This window comes from Tetrao urogallus (genome assembly GCF_951394365.1).
Source record: "Tetrao urogallus genome assembly, chromosome: 5".
Classification (NCBI taxonomy): Eukaryota; Metazoa; Chordata; class Aves; order Galliformes; family Phasianidae; genus Tetrao; species Tetrao urogallus.
Window position 1 is genome coordinate 50,108,218 of NC_136818.1, and position 22,767 is coordinate 50,130,984.

The window sequence follows — 22,767 nt, forward strand, 5'->3', positions numbered from 1 at the left end:
TCTGAATTCCAAAGAAATGGCAAATGCCTCTCCTTCCCAACCCATTTTCGTCTTTTGCACACTGAAGTGCAATGTACAGGCAAAGGCATGTTCACTGGGTTATCTTCAATGGAAACTAATACATACACATATTTTTCTGAACACTGTTGTAAGAAATCAATTATCCTAATGGAAGATCATTATTAAGAAAGAATGACATGAAAAGCAAAAGTAAAACACTGTTCCAGTTCATAAATATGTAGAGAGCGTGGAAAATACTTCAATTAGAACAAGATATTCTGAAATCAAACTTTTAGCTTTTGTAATGTTTGGAAGGAATATGCAAAACTGAAGAACAGCGCAAGACGATCAATACTATTTTTAAATCAACCAAGAAGACCATCTGATACTACTGTTATGCAAAAGCATCATGAAGATACTTTCAGATTTTCTGCTCTGCCTCTTAAATTCAGGTACTTTTCATAGAAATGAAGTGCAGAATAATGAAATCCCAGTGATCACCACAAGATAAACTCCTTCTCTTCCACCTTAATTTCCTGGAAGTCCAATTATCATTTTACCTGGTTACTACGATTCTTATGAATTTTAAGATTTACTGACTTCAGAGCTTATTAACGGATCGTTGCGTTGGTTATCAGACTGCCGATTGCCTTTTCTGACTAGTAATCACATTTTCCTGCATTTATCTAGATCTCCCCCATTTCATACTAGAAATAATAAAAATGCAATCTTAAAGATCAAAACAAATATCTAGAACATTGTCAAAAATGTATTAAAATGCATCTTCAAATATTCAGAACTTTCTATATTCACATGAATTTTTAATTCAGAATGCATCTCAGTATACTCTGCCTTGCCTATAACTAAAATGTCAAATCCATGTATACAATACAGTAGAAAACTACCTGATATTTGTGAATTATTCGCACACACTAAGCACTAATTGAAATGTCTCTGTTGTACCCATTAATCTCAAAGTGTCAAAGAATAAAGCTGGGAGAGAGTGATGAACAAGAACATAAATCACAGGCATCACAGTGAGGCCTGGAATGTGCCTGTGATGGACCTTATGAATGAAACTGCAACAGCAAAGCAGTCTCTGAACAACACCCAGTGCCAATCCCTTATTCCACAGAATCATAGAATCAGAAGGTAAGACATCATTTACTGCAGAGTATTATTTGGCTAAGCTGCCACAGTTATCTTTAAGCATCCCAAAGGGTTTCTGTGTGAAACCATTTTCCTTTTCTACTATGCTTTAAAAGCATTGTAAAAAGAAATAATTACAGTTTAATCTATTTGCAGTTGTACATATTTCAGACATTAGAAACAGAATAACAAGGCAGAGGGCAAGCACTCTCTGCTATTATGCTGTTTGTTCAGAAGGCAAATGACTGTGTAGTGGATGCACCAGTTCAGCCTGTCTAGGTGAACTATTCAGTGTCAGCACTATGAATATTATGCAGTTTGCTTTCACAGCCACAGTCTTTTTTTAAAATTGGGAATGCAGATGAATGCACATGCACATAGCCCTACCCATCTACTAGAAAAGAACACTTACATTTGCATTATCAAATGCACTAAGAATCAAACATCAAAACATCATCTGCGGCCAACTGGTGCAATCACATCCTAGGACAAACCTTAACGTCATGATCGCAAATATTATCGGTTGTTCCGAAAGTAATGCCTCTTATTTAGAAACTACAACAGATACAAAGAGTACAAAATGGGTAAATACTCTGCTACAAAACACTGTTTTTCAACATAGTTACCATCATTAGTTATGCATTTTCACCAGCTGTGAACAAGAGCCTGCATGCCATGCTTGTAAACATCTGCATGGCCATCCAGAGCATGGCTTGTATTTCACACTGCTATTGCCACTGCTGAAATACACCACCCCCACCTCACTCACATCCACTGTTTGGTCTCCATAAACATTCAGCAAGCATTGACTAATATCAGTGGGTGCCATTTTTTCTGCATGGAGGAATTCAGTTTCACACTTTTGCTTCATATGCACTTCCATGTCAGATGCCATGGTATCAGTGCCCCTCTGCTGCCATCTGTCACATGGCAACAACACTTAAAGGAATACTAGTGGGAAAGTTTAATCTCTATTGCCATACCACCAATATTCACCTCTGATGTCGTGGGCCAACAGAATAAAATCTGAGGCATTACTTTCAAAGCAGCCCTTGTATTTTTTTTTCAAACAGATCCTGATAATCCTGTCAGTTCACCTCATGCACTGAAAAGCCGTAAGTCTGTAATACGAAGGGCCTGTCAGAAAGGTGCCTTCATTTCTTGCTGCAGAGTTTTAAATGGAATGTAACAAATAGAGTAGGAAGTGGAAAGATGTGCATGTGGGCATCAAAAATTTCTATTACCTTTGCCCCTGGAATCCCACAAGAATCCTTCGTGATTCTAACTAAATTGCTTGAAAACAAATTTCCAATTACCCATAGCTGGCTGTTAATTGAGCAGACATCAGGTTTCTTTTTCATGTGCCCAAGCTAAACACAAGAAGATACACAGAACTGCCACATTCTAGAGAGGTCGCTAAAATCAGTGAGATCTGTGCCTCAAACATATAAGAGGAAAGATAATTTGGGGAAAAAATACAAAACAACAACAAACAGAGCATGAGAGACTAAAGATATGCATTAAAGAAGTCCTAGCGAGCCTTCTTAGTGAACCTCAGCCATCAACGAAAATAGGCATAAAATCTACGCACATCAGAACGTTATGAAATTACTTCCTTAATGCAGAGTAAAAGCTCATCTTACAGTTGTGAATTCCATGTAGAACATGGGGAAATTAATCCCGTCATTGGTGCTAGATTCAACCAGTTTTATTAAATAATTCTGATACTATATTTTGAATAGTGAGTTGATGTCTACTAAATGAGCACTACCACTGCACAGTGAGCAAGCATTGGTTCTAGGAAGGAGGAAACTCTTTGTAACAGCACAATTAAAATTTGTATTGTAATAAATACTGTAATAAATCATCTCAAGTGGGAAAATTAAAATTTCACAGACATTTGACGTTTTTGTGCCTAACTTTACAATCGTAATATTTATGTAGTACTTCTGGTCAATTCTGTGCTAGACCATAGTCATCTTTTTACTGGATGTAGTGACCATGATTCCATTAGAAGTAGCAAAGGTTGTATACTTCAATCAGATACTAAAGTTTAAAAAAAAAAATCTTAATTTTTTTCCCAAAGTTGTTAGCCTACTTACTTGTAAGTACTTTTAAAGGAAATTGTAACTAAATCATATTAAAAACAGCAACAACAAACTGGCAAAACTTTAGTAGATTATAGAAAAAGATGACTATATGGTTAACATTAAATACTTTCTTTTGTAATTTTAAGACAGACATAGGTAAGAATACCAGAACATCTACTTACATTCACACTGTATCACATCTAAATTAAACTGCTGAATTGCTCCCATGCTTATTTGTTTTAATTCAGTGTCCAGTAGCATCTGCATTAGAGATGTTGAAAGATGCTGGCAGGCTGACATGCAAGCTGTCTGGGCCACTTTTCCCTAATAGAAAGAGCAACACATTTTTAGATAGAAACAAATGATATATTACTAAGGAACAGCTTATCTGATTTGATTTTATTATATGCTCAAAGTCTTAATGATGCAGGACTTAGATTAGAAGAAGAATGATCACACTTTTGGCTGTTTCTCTGGCCTGTTAGCTTTGTTTCTATGAAATCAATTAGGAAACTAAATTAAATGGATGTCAAACAATTATTGATACGTCTTCCAGAAATCCAACAGCCTTCAAGGATACAAGGACATTTCCAAATAAAGAAGAGCATAATAACAATATAAGCTGTGGATGCATGAGTATGAATTTTTTTTTTTTTTTTTCACTCAGATAGAATGAAAGCAAAAAAGTATATCAACCTGCTACATATTTTTAACAATAGCCATTAAAAAAAAAAAAAAAAAAAAAAAGAGATATTAACTAAAACCATTGATTTCAATTGGGGCATTTCTCATAGCAGCTTACTCTAATCATGGACACTTTAGTTGCCTGAACTTCATCTCAAAGATTGTTGATAAATTATTGAAAATGTTCATGATATCTATCATCTTTTTGGGTGCTTAATAAATCAGTGCTGTCAGTAATCAACCATGTACAAAATGAAACACAGCCCTCTGCTGTACAGAATAGAAATAATTTTTCAATCATAGGCTAGTTAGTAACATTTCTCTTCACAACATATGAGTAATTGAGACAAATCATTTCCAGACCAGAGAACAATAAAACAAATCACAAAAATCAGAAATTAATTTTACGAATTATTAACATTTTAGTACATAAAATTATAAAAAATATGGAAATTCTGCTATAGAAGAAAAACCAATTAAGAGCAGATACTCAATCAGATGCCAACATTCTATTCATAGCACTGCAAACTTCAAAAGCACAGAGATCTTGGCTTGCAAATGGAATTATAATAAACTATGGTTTTATGTGCTTACACCATGCTTTTCAATTAATGCAAATGTTTACAATGTGCACTGAAACAAAGGTAACTATTTACATGCTTACATGAAAGAAATCATAAATATGTACTCCACCTACGGGGACATAAACCACTGCCATTTTACTACTACCCAACAGTAAAGTGATGACAACTATTCTCTAAAGCAATGGTTCCCCAACTGCTTTGTGCAAGATCAGGATGGTCAATTCAGTGTTGCCTCACAGAAACACACATAAGCCATGAGAAGTGCTAAGGACTGACAGCAGTTCACTGTTCAAAAAGTTTGTGAAGTTCTACTCTAGCATCTGAAGATCTCATCCTTAACAGGAAGAATTGTACATATTATTTAATTTTCATGCACACATTAAATGGCTTTTGCTAATACCTCTTTAAAATAAAAAGCTTTAAAATACCTCGAACTGCTAGGAGCTTTATATCTAAAATGAGATGTCAGTTTCTTAGTTGAACACCTCAGAAAAGCAAATAACATTCTTGACCAAAACAGATGAACTGACAACAAGGAATGTAAGAAACAATGCAAGAACAGCATGCTTAAAAGTCTCCCAAATCCAATGGTAATTACACTGGGAGACATGCAGCTCTATTCCCCAAGCAGAACAATATCAATATGAATGGGGGAAAAAAAAAGACAGAAAAAAAAACAGAAAATGAAGAAAAAAAGAGGTGAGGAGGGCAATCAATGGGCCACAGTTCATTTAATTATTGTGTAGTAGGTTTCAAATACTTAATGGAAATGTCATTTTGATTTAATGGAACATCTAGTGCATCTCTGTTTAATGTACTGCTCCATCAAATCAGCTCCATGTCCTATTTATGCTGCCTCTATACTGTAATAAAAGTTCAATCAGATTAATAGGTTGTCAGAAAAAAATTAACATTTACTTTTTATATGCAAACAAAGTGTATTCCTCCTATTATTATTAGTCAAAAACAGAATTTTATCTTTCTGATAAGCATCTGTAGTTAATTGTTGCAATCTGGCAAATATCAATAGTACTGGAGCACAAGACAATGGTTACAATACAAAAATGACATGATAAAGTCTCTTAGACTTTAAATAAATATCAATACATGTACATTGAATGTTTCTTGTAAGACTTTGTAAGATGGAAACATCCTAACATTTCAACTACTTTCAACTATGCAACTTGAACTACAGGCTTATTGTTCACATAGCAGGTAATGGAAGATTACCACACATAGTTTATACTTAACACAATCACTCAATTTTTTGTAATCTGGAGAAAGCTAGACACATCAACCTAAATGCTGAATTTTACCTCAGATAAATATGAACTTTATTGTTACCCTCCTCAAAATTCAGTACACCATTTCTGAATGTACAACATTCAGAAAAGAATAAATTCCAAATTTGTGTTCAACAAACAAGTTCCAGTTAAAATCCCTCTGCAAATTTCCCTCATCCACCAATTAATGAATTACTTTTTTTTCATAAGGCATTTTAAAGAGAAAATTTGAGGATTTATGAACATATAAAAATCACATATTTCTTTTCCACGGTGAAATAAATTTCATTTAGTTTTAAAACACTTTTTTTTTTTCTTTTTTTTGAGAGTGGGTGGCTGTGCCAACTTTTTGTATCAAAGAAATATCAATATTCAATAGCATGCAGAGATTCAGCAGCCTTCTCACATTTGCTTCAGTATTGCCTCCTATTATTTCCACTATGCCTATGTTAATTGCTGCTATCTACAAAACCTATTCTTCCACTCAACCAATGCAAAGTTTAGGAAACAAGGACCCTATTCTATAAGCAAAAACACCTGCTAACAGTGTTAAGGGCAACCGTTTTTTTTCCTTTTTTTTTTTTCTTTTTCTTTTTTGACCCAGCCTTCACATTTTGCTGAAATACAATTTTCAAAAAAAGAAAACCCTTAGACAAACTTCTTATATTTCAAAGGAGCTTATAAAGAGAATCTGCTGACATATTAAATCCTTTTTATGGGACCCAAAGGCTTTTCTCTTAAGAACAATTGCAGTGAAGAGACATTTGGCTCCTAGGAAATTCCCAAAGGGTCAGCCATATGCATCCTTGCATGGCACCTCCGCAGCACTGCTTTCTAAGACCCACGCTAGTGTCTCAAAAGCACCTTTCATCATTCACTATGGTGTCAGTCAATATGATTTATGGACTGCATTCAACAAAGTCAAAGCATACAGAAAGAGAAATATGACTACAATCTTCTAATTTGTTTTGCATTGAGCCACTTAAGAGTCAAAGACCTGATGTCAGGCTGAGACCAGCAACACAATTAACTGACCAGTGACAGATTCATCCATCCTCCCTGCCAGGCTGTGCCAATCAAAGACAGCATGAAGCAGCATTTGGAGAAATCAGTAAGAAAACCCATTCTCTAAGTAGCCTATGGAGGCTTTTGATTGACAGTTTTTGAATATAGTTGCAGAAAACCACCACCCCTTTACCCTTACTGCAAGCTGTGAAATTAGGCTTCTGCTGTCAATCACAGAAACAATAAAAAAACACAAACCACCATCCTCAGCACAAAAGGAAATAGCAAAACTTATCTGTTAAATCTAAGAAGTTAAGATTAAGAATTAATTTCACAGTATGACATGTCCAGCAAAAAAAAAAAAAAAAATTGAAATTAAAAAAAAAAACAAAAGAAGCAACAACCCAACCCATAAACATATGGATTTCATCAGTTATAAAAACTAAAGCAGGACTAACATCCAACTTTTGAATTATCAATAAAGAAACAAGGATATAAAAAACCTAATAGAACTTTAGGACTCCATTTTACTTCAAGTATCCGTACCAAATTCTACTGAAAATAGCATCTAATTGAAAATAATTTGTATTTGTAACTTTTTACTAGCTATTCTTTCCTAAAGGGATGTCCAATACTAACTTAGTACTTACAAAGCACATAAACTGTAAAAACCTTTATACGCATCCTCTATGTTTTCAAACAAACTAATTAAAAATAAAAGGCTTGATTACTCTTAAGCTGTTCAAAATATGAACTTAAAAAATGCAGGTCCTCAACAAGCTTTATCATTCAATTGTCTTTATGAAGTTAACAGCTGTGTGATGAAAACTGGATTTTCTTTTTGATTAGAAGTATCTAATGACACCATACATTGCAGCATGAATCTAAAACAGGCTGTTTTATATAAAAGAAACTGAAAACAACAATAATCTCAAAAAAATAAATTCTTGTGACTTCAGAAATCAGAATCCTTAAAAGCTACATGACTCAGAAGTTATAAGCTTTCAAAAGCAATGTATCTTCTGTGCCATTCACCCCTGGAATGTTAGCAGCACTCAGTCATGATACAACCAGCATACTGATGCCTACCCAACAGTAACAGGAAATATTTCTAAATAAAACAGTCAATGTTCCCAGTGCTCATGTCACCTCGATAGTTCATCATGAGTATTCCATTAACAGAAATTTTCACTGGAATACACAACTAGCATTATTCAGTCCAAACTCCTACTTTATGGACTACCTCCTACTCTACTAGTTCAGGTTCATTGGCTTTTTACTTGGTTGATCTAGAAAAAGTTTTGAAGTAGCAAGCTTTGTCTTCTTTATTCCTCTTCTCAAAAGGCCTCTGCCTACAGATCGGAACTATATGTGATCTAACACAGTGCAGTGAAACACTGTAGTGATGGGGAGGCAATTGGAAATTTCCATAATCTGCTAAAGCAGCTGGGTAAAGTTAGGAAAAAAATCATTCTGTTCATCTCTCTTTTCATCAGTGAAGCACATGTGTAGAGGAACATCTTTCAATGAAACAGACAAACTTTTCCCACTTGGAAAGGTGGCGTGGGAACTATTTTTAAAGGAGTTCTTGTATGGAACCCTTATCCTCTCAGTTATCTGGAGAGAGGAGAGAAGCTCTCCAGACTGTGAAAGGAAGAGATGAAGATGTAAGTACATGAACACCATCAGATTCTAGAATAAAACCACAGCTGGAAGTCACTCTTACAGGGAGAACACTGACATTGCTTCAAAAACAAAGCTCTTCCAGGTGACTCCCAGCTGCAGAACATCAGCTTCCCTGCTCTGCCCTCCATATGACACGGCATGCCCATCCTGGAGCTGATGGCACTTCTTAACAAGATCACCAATCTCAAGTCCAATGGAAGTAGGGAAGAACTGAGAACATCAGTGAGGATTTTACATGCTGGAAATATATCCTTTATTTAAAGTACCTTTCTTTAAAGTACACTCTTCTGCTGAGTCTTTAGATGAGGTGTTTTATTTAGATGTGTCCATGTAGGTTAAGTCACAAATCAAGCTTTAGTTTTATCTTTTGTCAAATTTCAGGGTAAATTTAGTAGCAAACTAAAAATCCTAAAAAAAAAAACCAAAAAACAAAAACCAACACCAAAAAAAAAAAAAAAAAAAAAAATCAAACATTTAAACCATCTCATATTAAAACAAAATAGAACAAACCTAACAATTTAATTTATGTCCAATGTATTTTTTTGGCAGTCAGGAGTAAAATTAACTATTTAATGGATGCTACTCAGCTTTGCAGACACTCTCTGCACATTTAAACACAAACTACTTCAGATCCACTTCCAGCTTTCCTGGTAATTAAGACATTGAGATTCCCCCAATTATTTTTGGCACCTAATCCTAAGAGTATTGTTCTGTAACAAAATTGTCTAGATGTCTGGCTGCTCTTGATACAAAATCTAATCTACACTACAAATACAACAACTGAAGTTTTCTGACATTACTATTGAAAATTGAAAAATAGAGCAAAGAATCTTAAATAACAACATTGATTCTACAATTTTTTCCCCTTTTAACAGATATATTTTATTTTAATTCCAAATTGTTATGGTTATTACTGACAGTTGTTTCAACACAAACTGAAGGCTTTAACTAATAGAATAAAATGCCTCTTTCATATTTGTCCACCTCTTGCACATGTATTTGAAGCTTATGCTCTATTGACTACTAGAACACATCTGTGGACCAGTTAGATACTGAGTATTAAAGCTTTTACTCTGATCACTAACATTAAATTATATATAATTATCATTATTAAACTCTAATTATTCTTTTCCCTGAGAAGATCGTTTTAACTGTAAATTTTACATCTTTCATAGCATTAATTCCCACACTGTATACAGTAAGTGCATTATATGCTTGTTCACTTAGTGAATGGCACAGTGTACATTTGTTCAATTAAGCAGCATACAGTAATAAGATTCAATTAACTGGAGATGATAAACCAAAATTATATGTTCACAGAAAATTAGTGAAGTAATAATTTCAACATTTTTGTTATAATAGAAATGTTACGCTAAATCAAAATAAAGTGCTTGTACAAAAATTCATGACCTGAACATAATCAGAACTTGGAAGAATTGCAATCCATCATCTTCTAAAAAATATACGTATTTGGGCAAACACACTCCCTAGATACCAGACAGATGTAGCAGAGAAAAGACGGACCTTTCATTAATACTTTATTCTGTTATATCACTCCACCTCAATTCTGGATGCCTCACCGCTGCATTTTGATACCTGACCTCACTCTTGAAAGGCTTCAGAGCCTCCTCTGAATGATCTCATTTGGGATGCAATGCACACCCACCTGCTTTCTGCAAGGCTTTTAGGGCTGCTGCCATTCTAGTGTACGAAAGCCCTGTGTTAGTCATTAACCTGATTCCTGCATGCAATCACACAAGGTACACAGCAAAACATCAGCAAAACAAAAATATCTTTTTATTAAATGATTAAAAATTGAAGCAATAAGCCTGCAGGCAGTTCATAGTTTTTTCAGTTCACATGCTTTTTCTTCATCTTGCATCTACTTACCGACATAGCTGCATGGTCATTGTTGTTATTCTGAGAAGGAAACCAGTAAGGCAATCAAATCAAAACAAAAAATTAAGATGTACTGTCAACATCAAAAAAAAAAAAAAAAAAAAAAAAAAAAAAAGAATAAAAAATTGGTAGCAATAAAAGATAAGGAAACGTTTCCAAAAAATAACATTTATATAATTGCTTAAAAAAAAAAAAAAATAGCACACCTTTGAAATTATACAGTATTTTGCCATTGTACAACAAAGAGATTATAATTGAAATAATACTGGTTCAGCAATAAAATGTTTTTCTGTAATAAAGAACAGTATGCCAAAATATTAAAACAGCAAACTTCAGATTGGGAAACATCTGTTCTTATGCCTTTCCAAAAAGTTTTCTATATAACAATTAATACATTCCAAAATACTTGTGCCATGTTTACTGTCTCGGCCTATGAAGGCTATCTGTATGGTATAAACATACTTAGGCAAAATTTAGAATGGCTTAGGACAGTAATAATTGAAATGTTAACCAGTCCTTAAATAACTGTTAATGCAAAGGTAATGGTGCTATAACTGGAAGATGGAATGAGTATATTTTCTTTTCCAAAACTGATGCTAAAGCACAGTACATATATACAGAGGAGAAAACTAAGATGTAAAACTTAACTGAAAAAAAAAACATTCAAAGACATGTTTGCAGTGATTCCATGGGTCTAGCAGACTCCAGCAAACTTGTGCCATGAAATGTGCAAGTTCAAAAACATTGAGATCATGGTCTGATTTAGATCTCTAATGTTCCAATTATAATAATACACAAATTTCACAAAACATTTAACAGAGAAAGTATGTTTTTAAAACTTATGTCTACACCGTTACAGAAATAATTCAGTATAGCCTCAGGTGAGAGCGTAAAAGGAGACCTGCAGGTGTGTTTCCACAGCTTACACATATACCTGAGACAAGACAGGGCTCTAATGACAGGAATCCAACATCCACCAAAAAGTAAACAGATTGTAACACCCCTACTGGAAAACTGAGTTTGAAACAATATTAGATAGAATGTCAATGACCCTTTAACCAGACTATGGAGGATGAACATAGCAAACTGATGCTCAAGCTCCAGCAAAAACCCCTTCAATACCACAGGATATACCATGATAGGAAATGATTCCTCCATTTGTCCTGCTTTTTTTTTTTTTTTTTTTCCTAAAATTACAACCACTGCTCAGGATTTTTTTTGATTTCCAGTTACAGACATGGTTCTGACAAACCATTTTGTGCAGTAGGATTGCTTCTGCCAGCAATACAAACTGTTATAGAAATGACACAGCGACAGTCTTATTCTGCTAATGGAAATACATACTAAAACTCTTCCAGTTTTAACTGTGGCATAAGCTAATCCAGTTTTGGTTAGGACTCCATAGCACTAGTATTTTACTGAGCTATGGAATCTAGTTCTGAGCTTGCCATTGAAAATCTTTATTATACATTTTCTCTTGATAAAATAACTTACTACTACATATCTAACAAGAACCACCACAATTACACTGTTCACGCATTTTCATACAGTCTCCACAGCACATACACAACATTTATAGGACTGCACGTTTCCACAATCTGCCAAGCCAGAGTGATACAGAGGGAAATCCAAAAGCAACAAAAAACCTCCTGCCAGACCAGACTGCTCAGCCATACAGCTCCAGCTTGTTAACTGGTCAGAGTTTAAATTACAAAATAAACAGTTCATAGGAACAACCTTTCTCCAAAGGTTGGCTTGCATCCTCAGGCACTTATTTCTATGCCTTTAATGTTTTTCAAGTCTCTTAATGCCATAGATGCTACTTTCCAACCCTTCTAACAAATTATCTCATTCAAGAAACCTACAACTTCCTTTCAGCAGATAGTAGGACATTTAAATTTCTGTCTGTACTCTATTTTAGGAGACCTATATCACAAGCTGTACATCATTGATCACAGCTGCTATACACAAATAGCCATTGAGGAGCAGTGCCATTTGTTCAATGAGTAACAAAAAGGTTACAGTGAATTTAACCAACAAGCATGTTATCCTTTATTTAAAAAAAGTGCTCAGTTGACTTGGCTTGGAAACATGTGCTGCATACTTCCCATTCACACCAACACTGAATGGGCCATGTCTTTGAGTAATTAAAAAAAGACAAAAGAATCACAGCCACTTAACATAATTTGGAAGATCTGATAAGCCCACTATGTCAGCAACTTCAGCACCTTGCTGTGAATGTAAATAAATTTATCTACCAGTCTGGAGCCTCGAAATATTTATGCATTGAGAACTGATTCCTGACAGGCATTGCATGTGGGTAAAGCAATCAGACATCAGCATGACAGCAGCAACAAAGGACAAACCGAGGAAAAGCAGATGCATCTTGAAAGACTTGCTGAAGTTACTCCACATTTACAAAGGTATAAACTATTATGACCATAGCTTGAACTAGAAAATCTTGTTTTTTTTTTTGTCTTAAAGAAAGGGGAAAGTGAACAATGGAATGTAACAAGAAGTACATCAAACATGTTACTAGTGCCCCTTCAAGTGGTACAAAGTAAAGGATATATTTGAATAAGAACAGGGAGTTGTTTCCATGATGCTCAATTAACAAGAATTAAGTGATTTATTTTTTTAAATCAGAGTTACTTAACTGAAAAGAACCAAATCCAAGGCCTCCAGAATCTGCAAAAATGAAGGACTTGCACCAATTCAGTGCCCTCTGAATCAATGAATGTGTACAATGAAGGACATCTGAGGACTTGCCTGCTCTAGCTAACTTCTTAGACTATTTGTAAATCAGCTGTTGTTTGCATTACTTCTAGAGTATTCAAAAGCATTTTCTAAGAATTCTCATAGGTAAGCATCATCAACATACTGAAACATCTGAAGCACATCTATACTGAAAATACTGATATATTCCTTGCTAGCATGCATTCAATTAAAAAATTGCATATTTTTTCAAAATCTTATAAAATAAAATAATGCTCCAATGGATTGAAATTACACTTAATTTTGAAAACTTACAGGTAAATGAGTAAAAACTTGAAATGTGCTTCTCAAGAAGTTAATGAGGTCCATTAAGTACCCACTGGCTCTTCCATCTGATTCAGACATTGTCCAGTCATAGTCAGCGATCTGAATAAATTCATCTATTTTTTGGTTTAGTTTTGTATATATTTCTCCTTCTGCAGCATGCCTTGCATCCTGAGGGGAAAAAAAAAATTGCACAACTACCAGAATTCTAAAATATTACTAGAACATAGATTAAATATTTTTAATCAACGAAACTGAAGTCTTACAGATAATTGTTTTTTAGGGTTAAAAAAAAAGTTTGTTAGCTTGTGTCTTGACGCAATAAGTCTGAAGTTAGTTTTTAAAAATTCCTACGATGTATGCTATAAGTATACATAAGTACACGTAAGAGAAAATGTAAATCAGCAGTATTCGGATATGGGATGACTTCTAGAGGCAGAGGAAATACTCCATCTTTTATGTTGGTGACATAATCGCACCAAAAAACTTTCAAAAGTTCACCAGACTTTCCCCCATAAGAAATACGACCAAGGCAAATGGGGCAGTTTTGTTAAATGGCTTTTTTCTAATAGGAAAATTACGTTTAGAAACAAACTTTTTTTTCCTTTGTGGGCGAAGGATTCAATGCTGTGTATCTGGCTCTTGAACAGCCTTTACACAGTCTAATCCTGAGACCCTGGGTTCAAGGAATTCTACCAATTAGATCTCCAAATTTATCTATTTTTGTTTAGAGTGACTGCTGATTTAAAGAGGCAAGGGAATACAATGGTATCCACAACTGCACTCAGCCATCCAAAGCTGAAAAGTATGTTGTAAACACTGAAAGCTACGTAGCTTTTTAATATGATAAAATGAATAAAGATGGTGCTGTTTTGACGGCAGAGAGGTTGTTTATTTGTTTTTAATTTGTACTTGGCTTTACTTTTACATTGTTACAAAAGAATGCTAAGACAGTTTGAATGGTATTTTAAAGTGGCACCTTACATCCAATAACAAAAGGGGAAAAGCAGCCCTCAGATACAGAAGCAATGAAACAGGATTGTATAAAAAAAAAAAAAAAAAAAGAGAGAGAAACAAGAAAAACAACAGTATAGGTGTATTTTTGAGATCATCTCATGGAATGCAAACACTGCTAATAAAGGAGATTTTTGATCAGTCAGAAAGAATGGGAGTGACATGATTTGCCACCAGGAGATGAATTTAATAACTGTGAACATACCAAACCCTATGAGGGCCCAGCTGGGGAACTACATGCAGTTTTTCATTAAATATAAATTTAAAAAAAAAAAAAAAAGGATTAATGAGAAAAGAATTTTCTGCTATAGGTAGAGAATGTTGTGCTAGCAGGTTCTCCAGGGAAGGAGATAGGAGAGAAAACAGACCATTTTCCTTGTATGTTTGTTACTTGTTCACTCTGTACTTTGCTGAATGGCTTAGGTATTAAGCTCAGCTCTAATACACAGCTATAATATTCTGCAATTATCTCCAATGAAACTTAAATAGTTTATATAGTAGTTAAACATAAATTTTAAAAAAAAAGCCATTAGCACAAAATGTAATGTAAACTCTAAGCTGTCATTTATTAGATGAAATTCAAGGACAGAGAACGTTTTACCTCTTAATGAAATCAGACTATGGCTGCACTGAGTGTTTTGTTACAAATGTTAGAAAAAGCATGAATTGTCCTTACAAGAAAATATCCACTGACATGAAAATTCAAACGCACACATACACTACTACTGTTATACTACTGCATAACAAACAACATAGCCTAGATCTATACAATAGGCCAAAATTTAGTAAGGTTGTACTGACAGGGCAGTATTAATCTCACTACAGCTGCTGTGCCTTTTCTGCTTTGTCTTAAGTCAAGAAATTCTTAGCCAACAACAACAACAAATAGGAAAATCACTGGCAATCAATTGGAAATATAAAATGTATTGCAAGGATGATGATGTCTTATTCCACCTTAACAATCTTTTAACATATGCCAGAGGGGATATCAATACAGAATAAGCCACATATTATACCAAGGGGAAAAAAATGCAGTGCAGAAAACAGAACTACTCTCAATTGGATTAATCCTCCTCATCCCATCTGTCTTTGTTCCACTGTATACTATAAAAAAATCCACATACCTAAAGTTCAAGTTACAGTTGCTCTGGAATCTCTTGTGACTTTTTTGGATGTTTTGTTTCTTTTCCAAAAATCTCTACTTAGGAGTCCCAGGTGACTGGGAAGGCAACGCACTTGCTGAAATTACTGGATAAAATGACCCATACAGGATTATTCTTCTGTAGGAATGTTTTCTTCATAAAGAAAACCTGAAATCCCTTTCCTCCTCACAAGGCACACAGATTTGCTTCTGTTCTAAACCCCCAAAAAAGCTACTTGGCTAGACCTGGTTGATGAAGTAATTTTTGTCTTATTTTACATGTATGAATTCCAAAACTTGGTTTTGCAATATATGCAAACCATTCATTGCATTCTTTGTCTATGGAGAGTTTCTACTATTAGTAATTTATGGCAGTTCAGAAATTATTTTACGACAGGTCATTTGAGTTCTTGCTTACAAACAGACAGAAAGTGAGAAATGCAGAGGCTAGGTGACAGATTTCTGATCTCTTAGCCAGCAGCAAACCTTGACAGAGAACACTGCTCCTTTAAGTGCCATCCCAATGCCCTCCCACAGAGTACCATATTTCTCATGAGAAGGCTTTGAAACCTTTGATGTGAATACCTGTGATTCCATATAGTATACAGGTTTGCCTTCTGAATGAACAGTGCTGAAGATAATAATCTCAACCATTCAGTCATGGAGATAAAAGTGATAAAAATAATAAGTTGTGGAAAAATACTTCTCTGAGGATACTTATTATTTAAAGATAAAAATAAAGCTTTTTTGTTGATAATTATACACCAATATCATTGATCATATCTAGCCCTATTTCCATTTTAACAACCATCACCGTGCAAATAAATGTAAAGGATATTAAATCAAAATATGAATTCTAAATACAATTGAATAAGCTGTGCTTTGTAACATGTATTACTAAATACTGCTTTTATATTATCATTACACAGTCTGAGAATATACCACAAACATAAAACATGTCAGATTACAGTAGCTGTTTTGCTTGATTCCATTCAGAAATGCAAAGATGTCACACTGCTTGGAACTTAATCCACTGAAAACTTCTGATGTAGTCAAACTTTGTTTGTCATTCTGTAACTTATAAAAGAGGCATCTGTGGGAATGTGGATGCTTCTCATATACTGAATTCCCAGACCAATAACATAAAAAACAGTGTTTATCTGCTGTGTTAAAATTCAATTCCCAACAGATTTTTTTTAGAGTCAAAATGAGAAAATACACAGCTTTCCCCTCAATCTCCTTTTGTTTTCAGATACATTAAAATCAGTGCAAATTAATTAACTTTTCATATGTGGTTGCATAACAGATGATATATACCATACCTTAAATGTAGAAAGTCCATACAACCTCGCAGTGTGAACAGTCACTTGCGAAATGTTCGTGATGTTAGAGATAAAATCCTCAAGGTATTTACAGGCTAATTCCAGGTGTGTTGTGTTTATGATGATTTGAACAAGCTACAAGAAACAAATAATTATCATAAAAAGCCTTTTTCTATTACCCACCAACACTTGAATTTTGTAAATGGGGGCTTCTTTCAGAAACCCTGTTGCTAGAAGTTTATTGCAGTATGTCAGGTTATCAGCTATTAACTGACAACTTTCAAGTTAGCTGTCAAATACCAGTAAGGAATAACACCAGAGTTTACATACAAATGCCATTTAAAAAATGAAGATTGCAGACACTTACTCAGTGACATTAATTCAATTGTTATTTTAGAATTAAAGAAAGGGAAAATAAAGGATAACATATTGCCAAAATCAAATCACTAATTTGTACTACATAAACACGGAAACAAGAAAGCAAACATCATTGCTGCAGTTAAAATAAAGAAAAATCTAAATAAATACATAAATGCATAAAAACAATGCATAAAGTAGTTAGAAAATTTCAAAAATACTATTGCATCTCCCCCTAAATGGTAACGTAACTGCTCTAGATATAAATATACATGATAAAGATACAATTTACCTCTTCTTATAGGCTGGACCTTCATTCATATTCAGTTCATAAATCAGACAACACAGGTAATGCATAATAACTGAAACAATGGTGTATGATTTCTGATATCCTCACTACTTGCACTCTGGCTCCAACACCTTTTAGTGATCACTAATGTAACGTTTGGAGAAGTAACAACTTTACCTTATAAACTTTTTTATGATAACATACCATCCTGATATTTAAATACCTAAAAAATATTAGTGATTTTTTTCATATCCTGCACCAATTTCAAGAATGTAGAAAACTTTCTCAGAAAAATTTTACGGCTTCACATATAAATATGGCAATATACGAATTAGAGCTTTTCCCTCCTCATGATCGTCTTCTTATTTCATCTACACAAGAGATTCTTGCAATTTTTAAAGAAAAATAAAATGTGAAAATGGCACTGCACTAGTGGCAGCAGTCTAACTCCTTTCCAGTAGCATCATGCATCATCTTTCAGCTACTACTCCTGACCTCGTACGTACCTGCAGTGAATGTTCACGGCATGATTTGCTATTTCACCCTATTGCATTTCACCCAATAAATACATTAAACAGTTTTGAAAAAGAAACAATATGTGTAAATGTTTTACTAACAATTAATATAAAAATCATTCATGTCTCAACTTCAGATTTTGGACATGCTCATCTGACAGGTTTACTCAGCGACTTCACTCACATGGCTCACATGAGAACCATTTTTTAATTATAATTCTATTTTAAGGACGAAAAAGAAACTCAGCAATGTCTCGCTAATTGCTGGGCAGAAGTAGCTCACATGAACTGTGCCTTGCATGCAAGCAGAGTTGCAAGGGTGGTTTCTCACAACTCCCTGTTTATTGTACAGGAGGCAGAAATTGTTCATTGCCATCTATCTGTCAGTAAGCATTCTTATGTAAATACACTTCCAACTAGATCCACATTGTTTTTGATAGTTTGGTTGTTTTTTCATTTATGTCACAGCCACTGACACATTTTTATACAATTATAATCTCTTTAAAATTTCAATTTTAAACACTGCTTACTTTTCTTACATAGTCTCGATACTAAATTATATTCACATTTACAGGAATCATTTTAGCACTAATTTCCTCAGAAGAACACAGTTTTGGGGGCATATTTTAAAACTTACCTCTGTTAAGCCTATATGAGGTTTCTTAATTAGGTTCTGTAAACAACTACTGAGAGTTCTTGTTAGCAGCAAATTTGTCGATTTTCTAAGCATGTCATCTATTTCTGTTGAGCTGAAATAAAAGTGCATTTTTAAAACATGACAATACTTGACAGCAAAACTCAATTTCTTCCTTACAAAGACAACTTTTAGTGTTCAGAATTATCCATGTGCATTGAATTTCTGGTTGCTTCAAGTCATCTGTGATCTAATACACAAAACACCTCTTTCATTTACCAAATTATCCATTAACTACATTTCAACATTGAAGCAAAACCTGTTATTTTTAGATTTTGGACATGTTCATTGACACAGCAGTTAGGAAAGAGTAATTTGTGTTTTGTAATGAGTTACCACGGAGGTCAACATGCACCAATTAGTACGTGTAAATTATAAACAGTAACAATTAAGAATGTGTGAAAGCGATTCATTTACATCCTTAACGGAGCAGAAGTGGGTGAGCAGCCACAAATAACTCCCAGATTTCAGACCTACCACGTTATTTAACATAATTACAACTAAGCTTTAGAAGTTCACAAGAGAACAGAAGAATGTCAGAAAAGTTACATTTTCCTTTAGGAAAAGGTAGGAAAGAAGAGGGAATTAGCACACAGGCAGCACATTCTATTGCAGGAAAAATAATTACTAAGGAACCTCAAAGCACTGAAAAAGGTAAGGTGTTTAAAGTAATCAGGGATGCTACACAATTATTTCTGAAATGATCATTATTAAAGTATATTTTTGAAATCATACAGGCTTAACAAAAAATGAAACATTAATAATCCCCAGATTATCCAAATCAGTCAATACTGCTAAAAACAGGAGTTTTATATATATATATTTTATATATATTTTATATATAGCTCCTATATAATAGGAGCTATTGGGAATAGGTGAACGGTTGGACTGGGTGATCTTTTAGGTCTTTTCCAACCTTAGTGATTCTATGATTCTATGATTCTATGAAAAAAGCCCTAGCACTGCTTTGGTGAGTTAATTACCCAAGCTAAATTCATCTACACATTTCTGCATTCCATACGTACATGTATGCATACATACATACATGAAATATATATTATAGCACTGGGAATCACAGATAAAATATAAAGAATTACACATGTAACTTATGAAACAAACGTAGGAAGTAAGCACCCAGGAAAACACATTTCCAAGTTAATATAAATTGTTAGTTCACCTGGAAGTTATAGGATAGTTTATACTATAATATAGTTTATACTATAGTTTATTCACATTCACAGTACTTATAGATTACCTGCGATGAAGTGATTCTGAAAACTTAAGGCTTGCATAAATGAATTCCTTAACCTGGATATATATCTGAGGCACTGACTGAGACATTGGGAGCTTCTTTGGAAAGGTTTGCTGTAAAAATAAAGATAATCCTCTGATTCTAAGGAGAGATTGGTATTAAACATTGGAAAATCCCTTAACACTGCTAATATTTTCATTTATCAGAAGTTTTTCTATTTTTAACCAAATATATTTAGTGGTGTAATTGAGCTGACGTCTGTATCTGTTTAAACACCTCATAAACAAAATGTACCATAACCCCTTATTTAAATTACAATAAAGTTTGGAGTGTTTATTGTTCTCTATCAGCTATATTCCTGCTGAATCAATAAGAGTCCCTTTTCAGGACAGTGGTGGATTTTGAATAAACCAGTTTCCCTCTACACCAGTTACTGCCACTTCCTTATGTAAATTCTACCATAGGTTTGATATTACTTGATCAGTTCCATCAAAAAGAGAAGAAGGTAGAACATACTAATCACCTTCTAGGAAAGAAAATTTTAAAGAGAATGGCTGACACTCTGAAAGAATATCCCACTGGATGCCAGTACAGCAGAATTATTTACAGTCCTTTCATATCTACTTTGCCCCACATATTCAGATAATAAATAACTAACTTACAAAGTGAAATAATGAAGTTGCTATCTCTAATATATCCCTGATGATCATTACCCGTATTTCTGCAAAACTACAGCATATAACATACCATGGGTTACAAAACCCAATGGTGGCAACAAAATCTAAGCTAACTCATTAAATAAAGCCTGTATTAATTAAAATGAATTATTAATTTGTTTACAAAACACTAGGTCTCATTATTCACTCAAACATCAGAGCAAGTGATTAGAGCTTTAATTTTCATATTTATTTATGAATACATAATTACACTCTTAATCTACCTAGCTTTTCTATTTTTAATTACTTTCTAATTACAAATATAATTTCTGTTCTAACCATTCCAAATTGGACTTTGGCAAATCTTAATAACATAAAACTTTTCCTTACCTTATCAAGTTCTGAATCTTGAAAAGGAAATTTGCTTATAACTATTTTGTATTCCTCTTCATTTGCTACAGGAATAGGGCTGTAGTTATCTGCTTCAAAAATATCCCTGGCAAATTAGTTAAAAAAGTGACAAAAATAAGGATATGTAATCTACTAACGGTACTTTACAATAACAAAAAATGTTAATGAACATATATTTTACTACCACATTTATATGTGCAATGTCAAAATATTATGAACTGGAATCATTCTGATTTCAGAAGTCTGATTATGTTTAAATGAATTTGGAAGTAATTATTATATGGTAACTCTTTAAGCTATGTCCAATCACAGAGTAAAAAAAAGCTGCAAACATTTACTGTGCATGCCCAAAAGCACAACATAGTAAATGAACTTCAGAACAAGTCTATTCCAGAAAAAAAATGTAAGGAGATCTTTACCTACACTTTGCCTACACTAAAGCTAGATACTCAGCATCCAGCTTCAGTATCACAGCTACGTGTGCTAATGGAGATGATTCAGAGAACTTAAATAGGCAAATGTGCACAGATTTACTAAGTACCCTCTGGACTTCTTTACTTGAAGTCTAGAGAGTGTGAGAATACTAAGTGGTCAATTTAATTTTAAGATTTTCTGTAATATGATTAAACATATTTTATGGTAAACAATATCTGCACATTTACTCTACACATCATACTCTGTATCTACAAACAGGCTTTGGAGCTCTACTCCTGGGTTAATAATTTGTTCAAAAAAATGATTCCAAAGAACATGTGGAAACCCACTTGCATTGAAAGAACATGAAGATATATTGGCAACATCAGAATCGTGTCAGTAATATACATGTAACGTCTGACTTTAAACATTAAGACAATCTAAATTAGGAACAGATTGGCAACAACCTATTGCAGTTGCCTAGGCTGATTAGGTTACTAATGAAGAAAAACAGGTGTCCTTCTCTTGGTATTTCTCCAGTGAAGTCCCAAGAGGGAAGGTTTCTTCTCACTAATTACAGAAGCAGTCCTCAATGGCTCTTCTCCTAAATATTAGTTACATGCAATGAATACATTACTTCTACCTAATCCAGACTTCATATGCAATACTGACTCAGTCAATTTTTCCAGAATTACAACTGCAACAAAATTTAAAGACAAAAAGAAAGAAATGCAATATGAAAGCCACAATTATTTTGAAATACTAACCTGAACAATCCAGACCACTTTTTAAGAAGTGTTTCATTATACTGGTCTCTTATCTCAAATAAAAGATCAAAGAGTCGATTCACAGGAAAACCATAACCCTAAAGTATAAAAATGAAAAGGATGGATAATTCAAGAACTAACTTGTTTATTCTTATTACATCTTCAAGACTCTGAAGTGAGACTGATCAATCTATTCTACAAATCAGATTATACTACTTCAAACACACAAGTAGAAGATCATTTATTACATTCTTACAAAATATTGTTTACCATGGTTTCAGCTGTCAAGCAGAAATCTCTCCCATTTATCTGTAACATTTTATCTTTATATTTATGCAAATAATCTTTTTTATCAGTCTGTGATAAAGTGTTAAAAGTTAAAGGTAAGTGTTAAAAGAATATTTGCCAATGATATTCATTTGGTCATCCCCCTAGACAGTTAATGATAGCTGGACTGTTAATTCATGTTTAAGTTCAGAAGTAAAGCATTTACAAAAGACAAAAATGTTCACAAGG

General features: G+C 33.8%; 1 protein-coding gene across 2 annotated transcripts in view; it reads right to left on the reverse strand.

The window, feature by feature from the left end:
• Positions 1-22,767, reverse strand: part of EXOC6 (exocyst complex component 6) — a gene marked incomplete at both ends in the record, with an annotated part of 81,720 nt that overhangs the window by 27,117 nt on the left and 31,836 nt on the right. For both annotated transcript variants that reach the window (XM_079536177.1, XM_079536178.1), the window contains 7 exons: positions 3,422-3,563; positions 13,411-13,590; positions 16,897-17,031; positions 18,695-18,806; positions 20,007-20,116; positions 21,050-21,155; positions 22,252-22,349. In XM_079536177.1, coding sequence (XP_079392303.1) covers positions 3,422-3,563; positions 13,411-13,590; positions 16,897-17,031; positions 18,695-18,806; positions 20,007-20,116; positions 21,050-21,155; positions 22,252-22,349 — 883 coding nt within the window. The remainder of the gene's footprint in view (positions 1-3,421; positions 3,564-13,410; positions 13,591-16,896; positions 17,032-18,694; positions 18,807-20,006; positions 20,117-21,049; positions 21,156-22,251; positions 22,350-22,767) is intronic.